The sequence below is a fragment of the Solanum lycopersicum genome, chromosome 1 (genome assembly GCF_036512215.1).
Source record: "Solanum lycopersicum chromosome 1, SLM_r2.1".
Lineage (NCBI taxonomy): Eukaryota > Viridiplantae > Streptophyta > Magnoliopsida > Solanales > Solanaceae > Solanum > Solanum lycopersicum.
Genome location: NC_090800.1, coordinates 93,328,829 through 93,337,482, shown reverse-complemented (window position 1 = coordinate 93,337,482; position 8,654 = coordinate 93,328,829). Strand labels below are relative to the sequence as shown.

Sequence of the window (8,654 nt, the reverse complement as noted above, 5' to 3'; positions counted from 1 at the left end):
CTAATATTCTTGTAAAACTTATTGTACATGACAAAAAAATTTCTTCGAATACAAAAATCAAATTACAATATAGACAAAAAATAATTTTAATTTTTTTCTTTAAACTAAGAAATGAAAAAAAATTAAAATAAGAATAAGAAACTCAAATAATTATAAATTTAAAACTAATTCTTTTAACTTCCGTGAAATAAAGGGTATATGTGAACCATTTTGTAATGACAGAGGTATATGTGAGCCGTTTATATAACGGTAAGGCATATATGAGCCACTTTCATAACAAAAGGTATATCAGCTCCATATGACAAAATTGAGGGATATATCAGACATTTTTCCCTATTTTAAAATATATATCTTATTATATTAACATAAATAAATACAAATTATAGTCTTTCATTGATTGAATGCCCTAAATATAATTTCTAACTATTAAATTACTTTGATTTTATTTAACTTCAAAAGATTATTTAAGTTAGTTATAAAAAAGTGAAACATAGTAGCTAAACTATTGAGTTATTCCACCGTAATAATTTATTACTATATTAGGAATCAAAAAAATTCCTATTGACTATAATTTTTTTAAAAATCTAAAACAAACTATTAAACAAAATACCTATGTTGACTTATGAAACGTTTTATATAATTTTAAATGTATATAAAATTTATTTAAATAGAATATGTATACTGGAATTTATGGTATAGAAAATGGATACTTTTCTCATGGACTCCACACCAAGTCAATCGATGTCTCTTTACATGACCAGTAGTAAATCTTTTTTTTTTCTTTTCTTTTATTAGAAATAAAAGATTTTAGTAATTGAATTTTTATTAGGGAGACATTTGAAAATACTTAACCTAAATAGTTAATTTTTTTTCAGATTTCTTTTAAATTTTTTTTTTTTTTTGAGATCTCTAGATCTTTTTCTTTCTATTCTTGTGGAACAACATATATAAATATAGTTTGATATTACTTCTTTCAGATTAGAAAAATCAGAAACTAATAAAAAAATCTTAAGAAACAAACAAAAAACAAATGAAAAAAAATCAGTAACAGTAGAATATATAAATAATTTGTAGCCAGAAAACAAAAATATTTCTGCTGAAAAAGAAAATGAGAAGAAATTTGAGACAAGATGTTGGAAATAGAAACAAGTACCATTAATACCTTTGTACGTTGAGTTCATTTGTAACTTTCTTTCAATTGTTAAATCCTTTTATATTTCGTCTGGCCACAATATATAAATTATTAAAATCCAATGCAAACCTTAACACAACAAAAATCAAATGAGTACATTAATTCAAATATATCTAGATAAAACCTAGTAGAAATTTTTTAAAAAATAGCATTAACTCTACTATATTTGAGGCAAAATTATAGAATTATGATCTATAGAAGATTGGCACTAGAAGTGGGATTTGTCCCCCACCTTGTACTTCTAATACACATACCCTACCATGTTCTGACCTTTGCTACTGAACACCCACATGATGCGGCAAGATAGATGTAAATAGTGTTTTCTCTCCGTTATAATTCATGTGATATTGTTAAAATTTTGAAAAGTAAATTAATTTTTTTTCATATAAGTTGTGTAATGTATGTGTCTTTTAAATTTATTAAGTTGTTCATTATTATAATTTAGAAAAAATGCATAAGCACCTCCTCAACCTATGTTTGAAATCTTAAAAACACACTTGTACTATACTAAGGTCTTATTACCCCTGAACTTATTTATAAATAATTTTCTATCACTTTTCGGCCTATGTGACACTAGTTTGAAAAAAAAATATCAACACACGCTGGGCCCGCAAGATAGTGTCACGTAGACCGAAAAGGGGTAAAAAATTATTTATAAAATAAATTCAGAGGGTAATATGACCTTGGTATAATATAAATGTGCCTCCGAAATTTCAAATGTAAATTGAAAGGGTACTTATATATTATCCGTCATTTACTTCATAAAAAATAATGGATTTATTTTTTCAATTTTTCCAACTCATATTAACCCCCGCCCCCCCTCCCCCCATACCCCTCACCTAGGTTAGAAGAAAAAAAAATAGATGGGAAGTTTGTCCATAAATAGGTTCACTTCCCTCTATCCTAACCACCACTTGTTTAGTATCATTCTTATTCTCTCAAAGCTAAGAATTCATACTAAAGCTCTCAACTTTCTTCAAGAAAAACATACTAAAATGGCCATCAAAAAATCAAATAAATTGTCACAATCTCCTGTTTTGAAGCAAATTCTGAAAAAGTGTTCAAGTTTGGGTAAAAAAAATGAAGACCATCTTCCTATTGACGTACCAAAAGGACATTTTGCAGTATACGTTGGAGAAAATAGAAGTCGATACATCGTACCTATTTCTTTTTTGAGTCATCCTGAGTTTCAATGTCTCCTTCGTTGCGCTGAGGAAGAATTTGGGTTCGATCATGACATGGGAATTACAATTCCTTGTGAAGAATTTGTTTTCCAAACGCTTACTTCAATGCTGAGATAATAAAGTAATTTGAAGAAAAAAAAAGGTGAATATTAGGTATTTTGGAGTGAATTAAGAAAGATGTGTTCAAGATGAAGCAAGTTAAATTAGTCTTTTTGCTTCTTTTTTTTTTTTTTTGTAACGTCTTTCTTTTCACTTATTTTTTTCTTAATTATTTGTTTATTACTTTGTGAAATTCCTCTAACCCTGACCTAGGAATCACATGGATATTAGTAGTGTTTTTTTACGGGTTAGTTGGAATTTTTTTTCCCCTTGAAGTGGTGTTTTTTCAAACACCCTAAGAGAGAAGTTAATTATTAAATGTGTTTCAATATATTTAAATTTGCTATTTTTGATACAAATGTCTATCAATTCTTTCGGTAGTTTTACTACTTTTTCTTTGTCCAAACAATAATGACTTTGAGTACACTTTATGAAACAATACTAAACACCAACTTATTAAAAAATAATTATTGTCAAAGGAGTATATAACTTTTTCTTGATTATAAAGTCGATGAATTTAAAATTTAAAATTTTTAAATTTTTTTTATTTTTTTTAAAATAATTAATTGAGGATATAATAGGTAAAAAAATTACTACTACTTAATTTGTCAAAATAGATAAATAATTAAAAATAACTATAAAAGAAAAACTAAATAAATAATTAGAAACGGAAAAAGTATTGAATAACTATTTTTAATATGGTAGAAAAATAAAATAAAAAACTCAGCTAGCGTTTGGCTATAGATTTCTAAATATTTTTGGCAAATATTATTTGGGTAAAAAATTTGGGTGAAATTATGCCATGTGTTTGGCCATAGTATTTGAAAAGAGTGCAACAACATATATCATGAATTCGACAAATTACATGACTTTGTTATCCTGAGTCGATTGTTCATTATTAATCATATCATCATTTAATATTCATTAAATATTTCATCAATTTTTTGATGTCAACATAAAAAATTATATAATATAACGTAAACAACTAGTATAGAGAATATTTTTGTAAAAGATAAAATTTCAATTTTTGAAAGATCTCAAATAATGAAATTTGACTCAAATATTATAAAAAATTAGTATTTAAAAATTTAAAATATTTATCAAATAATAATAAACTGTATAAATAAATATTATTTGTTAAATTTTTTTAAAATAATATTTAAGAAATCTATAACCAAAGGGAGTATATTTTTGTTTGGAAAAACAGAAAAGTTGAATTAAATTGTGAAGTCCAATGATGAGCATGCCATATTCTCATAGTTTTCTCCGCCAATATAATTGAGCACTGCTGCTCTCCCTCTTTTACACCTCTTTGTATCGGTAAATAGTTGCTCCCTTTTTCTACCATTATTTATAATATTATATTTTTAAATATTAATTTGATTAATTTTTAAAATTATATTATATTATAATAATTTGATATTTTAAATTAAAAAATTAAAAATTATATAAAAAATATTATAAATGACATTTTTTGTATGTTAATTTGATGTAAATTAACTCGTAAAATGTGGATGAATTTTTTTTATTTGATTCTAAATAAAGAAAACAATGACAATTAAAGATAAATGGAGATTGTACAAATATATCTGTAATCACGGCATGAATTGGAGTTTTGTGAGATTATTTAAAATCTTAGTGGACTAAAGTTAAAATTTTAATATTAAAAAATTAAATAAGTATAAATTTTGACCCATACTTAATCCTTTTTTAAAAGATAATAATCAAAGTATGGAAAGGAGAGATAACAAACTGAGCTATTAAAAATTCTCATATTCAATATTTTTTATATTATTTTTAGTCAAAATAATTTAAAATTTTGATATAAAATTAATTTAATTTAAAAAGTTAATTAAATTTGACTTTCGAAAAAAATAAGACACGGCAATTATAATGTTTTAATATGAATGGAGTACATATTTGGTAGTTTCTACACTATCCTTTTCATTTTTGTTTTAAAATTAACCCCAAACACATACACCCCTAAAGCAATGGCCTAGGAGGCTTCACTCTCCCGTTGGCCCTAATATTTCACTTGAATGTAGTTAGAGCCAGAGCTAGGTGGAAGGTTGTGAATTCGAATAGATTCAATTTTTTTTTTATAGATTTTATATTTATATTAAAAAATTAAAAAGATACTATTATATATTAACTTATCTAACAAATTTAATAATAAGAAAGAGTGGTGAAAATGTTTTTCACACTAATGTTATGTGTTTGAACTCTACTATCAACACAATACAAATTATTTTCTTTTTTAAAAGAATCATGTTTTATAGTATTATTTTTTTCGTTCGATCCTAAAATTTAGAATTCTCAAACTTTAAATCTTGATTTCGTCTCTAAACATAATAATAAAAGTTATGGTCCAATATCGTATTTATCTAAAAATAAATCACTGACTATGTTTAAATTTTTAATTTTTAAACCAGTAATTTGAAAGGAATAAAATCATGAACTCATCAATTTGAAGTTCTAACTATGGGACGTTTTACTATAATTAATAGAGATCATACTAGGATGAAAATATGAAAGAAGCATGATGGTGTTGGTCTGTTGGAAGTGTGTGTTTTTATCCACTACTACTAGTAATATTTATGGCAATAACAACATACATATGATATGAATGAAGAGAGGGCCTAGTTTAATTATTGAGTTTAATAGTAGTAGAAAGTATAGTTATTGTGAGTGAAACTGCAAAGGGTAACATGGCTTCCCATGTGCTATGTGGTCACCATCATACATCAAATTCTGCTTCTCTTATTAATTTGTTGTACACTTCTATGTACTCTCCTCACTACAGGGACCATATCATCCTTATTCACATCCTACTACGATATATAATGCATAAACGTGATTTTTAATATAATGTCAGTTAATTATTATAATCTTAAATTTAGGTGTACACAAGTAGGAATATAAGTTTGAATAAAATCAAGTAAATGGACAAATTCGTTCTATATGCAATTTTATATCCTACATGGCGTCTTACGTGTATTATGTCATGTAGGACACTTACCTCTACTTGTTCAATTTTATATAAGTTTAAGTGTCTAATTCATTCAAAAACCAAATTATGGATCATATTTATGTATTATGTGTTCTATTAATTTGTTATTTTCGATGTAAAATTTAAGAAAATAAATATTAAAAAAAATTATGCTCTTGACTAAATTAAAGATTTTTGAATGTAGAATAATCGATTTTTTTCAATTAAATAGACTAAAGAAGTATAACACACAAATAAAATAGATTGAAATATATTTTACCGTTCAAAGAGAATAATAGGATTTACTTAAATTTTTAAAGTAAAATTTATATGTTTAAAAACTAAAAAAAAATGAAATCAATTGGCTGTTCCCGAGGCCAATCGAAACCGTTCCGTAAGGAATTTCTTATTGCAAACTTCATTTTCAGCGATTTCAGTTTTTTATTAAAAAAAAATAATTTTTGCAAAATCGCTATCTCAACAGCGATTTTACTTTTTCAGGTGAGGTAAGTCGCTGCGCCTGCAGCGATTTTACCGTTTTGGTTAATATAAAATTTTATTTATCGTTTTGGAATTTTTGTTAAAATTTCGTACCGTTTTAGTTTCGGATGTCTATAAATAGAGAGATTTTCTCTTATTTTTATTAACCAATTTTCTAGGCTTCTTTTACTAATATTAAATCTAGTATTCTAAGTGTATTTTACTGTTGTTGAGTGGTTTGCTGACATCGTCATTATAGATATCGATTAACCGTTAAGTAAGATCGGATATATTCCATTAACCTCGACTACTTGAGGAAAATAACTCAATTAAAGGGTCAATATGCATTTAGTAGACTCTATTTTCTTCTTGATAAAATTATTTTATATGTTATTTCTAATTTGTTTTTTATTCTATCTTATGACGGGATAAATAGCAATGAACATACTCCACCTCTTGTTACAAGGTTATAGGTTCAAATCGCCGAATGTGATCTCCGATAACTAAGTTAAGATGGCAGTTTCAAGTAGTTGGTGGTGATATTGATCACACAGGTCCTTACAAAATTATCTTTAGTAGACACTACTTATTGTGAGTGAAATATATCAATCTATTACTTCAAAGATAACATGTCTCCATGTGCTATGTAGAGACCTTCGTCTCCGTCATACATGAAATTGTTTATATGTCATTGGACTGACCGGGGGACTCAGTACTCAAGATATTGTCACCGCCGTATTTGCTTATTTTGATCTAGGACGCAGTATACTAAAATCCTTTACCACTACCATGAATATCAAGCAACTAACTATGTATAGGAAAAACTAATTGACTTTAATTTTCATTTGATTACATTTGAGTCATGTTTTTTAAGAAAAAATCGGGTCAGGGAATTAGGGAAAATGGGGATGAGATTTTAAGGCGGGAGTCAAACTTTCAATAAGAAAGTGATAATTCAAATCGTCAACCAACTAAATTACTAAAAAGGTTCAGAATATTTTTCTTCTTTCATCCTTAGTTCTCTTCATTAGACTGCGTTGTGTACTTGTGTAAGAGGAAATGAAGTCATAAAGGGGTAGGTGAGTGTCAAACGGATTAACACTAGAGTGCTAAGTAATTTTTCATCTTTAATCAAGGCGTTTCAAATTTGAGCCTCCTTCTATACAAAGTTTGACTTTGTTAGTGAATGTTTTATCTCTAATTTGAGATTTTTTTATGACCATCGAGTATCAGACGGAAAACAAATATATAAAAAGGAGTAAATCAATAGAAAGACATAAATGTTGGACATATATACGTAAAGTGCGTCGTAACACATCAATAAAGGATTGACAGATATGTGAATCAGTTTGTAAGCCTTTGAACATGCTAAACAGATACTAGTGTCTCTAACTTGTTTTTTTTTTCTTTTTTTCCTCCTCTCATAATGGATCCAACACCTCTTTCAATTTATCTGGGGAGATTTATTCAATTCTATGACCTTCATATTGGAGTTTGAATATATGGGGATCATTGTTTGATAATAACGTGAGTCTTACCCCAGATCCGGCTTACAGGAGATTAGTACATCAGACTGTCCTAATAATTCTTTTGTAAATAAAAGACCGTTTCGAAGATAAATCGCAAAATCCTATTCTATTTTCAGTAACGAAGGGTCCGTTTAGATGGGCTTAATAAAATCAGCTTTAAAAAAAATACTTTTGAAAGTGCTGAAACTTATTTTTAAAATAAGGAGTTATGCGTTTGGATAAAAGTGCTGAAGTTAAAAAAAAATATTGATGTGTTTGGCAAAGAAGTGCTGATAAACAGCTTTTTAAATCAAAATGTCTGAAATACTCTTAAAAGCTATTAACATAATAAAAGTTAATTAAATTTATATTTTACAGCCATAAATAATTATATTTTGCTATCATTCACATATTTCTTTCTCATCACAAATTATTTATAAGAGGAATATAAATTTATAATAGATTTTAAAGGTATATAATTTGAATAGATTAAAGAACGATTTAAGATTTTATTTTAGTTTCATCTATAGGTAATAATAATTGTCTATCATTCACATATTTCTTTATTATCACAAATTATTTATAAGAGGAATATAAATTTTTATTTAAGTTATATGTGCAACTTATTTTACATTTTAATAATATATAATTTATTTTATTTTCATTCATTAGTAATAATAATTGTCTATCATCCACACGTGAAAAGGGAAAAATAGAAGAAAGAGATGTTTGGGTTATGTGGGTAATTTGGAGATTGTATAAAAATATTAAAGGCAAAAAGGTAAAAATGTGGTCAACTTAAAACAGCTTATAAGCTGGAAAAAAAAAAGCACCCCTACCTCGCTTTTGGCTTAAAATAAGTTTTTTTAAACTTAAAATAAGTTATTTTAAGTATTGCCAAACAGCTAAATAAGTCAAAAACCAGCTTTTAAATCAATTTGACCAGCTTTTAAGCTGAGCCAAACAGGCTCTAAATCATTTTCATCAAACAAAATTGCTTGCCTTTTTTTTCTCTTGTTTTTTTATAAATCATGAACAATCCCAATACAGGCTGGATTAAAACTAGTGATTTTACAAGTCGAAATGAAACATTTTAATCACCGAAGTGGTGTGTTGTCAATATATTTCCCCTAATTAAGAGACCATAGATGGGGCTACCGATAAGTCTTAGCTAATTGAACCTGACAACTCACAATAATTAA

The 8,654-nt window shown here is 26.6% G+C and overlaps 1 protein-coding gene across 1 annotated transcript; it reads left to right on the top strand.

Annotated features, from left to right (window-relative positions):
• Positions 1–2,087: 2,087 nt before the first annotated feature.
• On the top strand, positions 2,088–2,806 carry LOC101252930 (auxin-responsive protein SAUR50-like). The gene has a single exon (XM_004230948.5). It carries the CDS (start codon positions 2,188–2,190, stop codon positions 2,491–2,493), a length of 306 nt encoding a protein of 101 aa, XP_004230996.1. The 5' UTR covers positions 2,088–2,187; the 3' UTR covers positions 2,494–2,806.
• Positions 2,807–8,654: the final 5,848 nt, after the last annotated feature.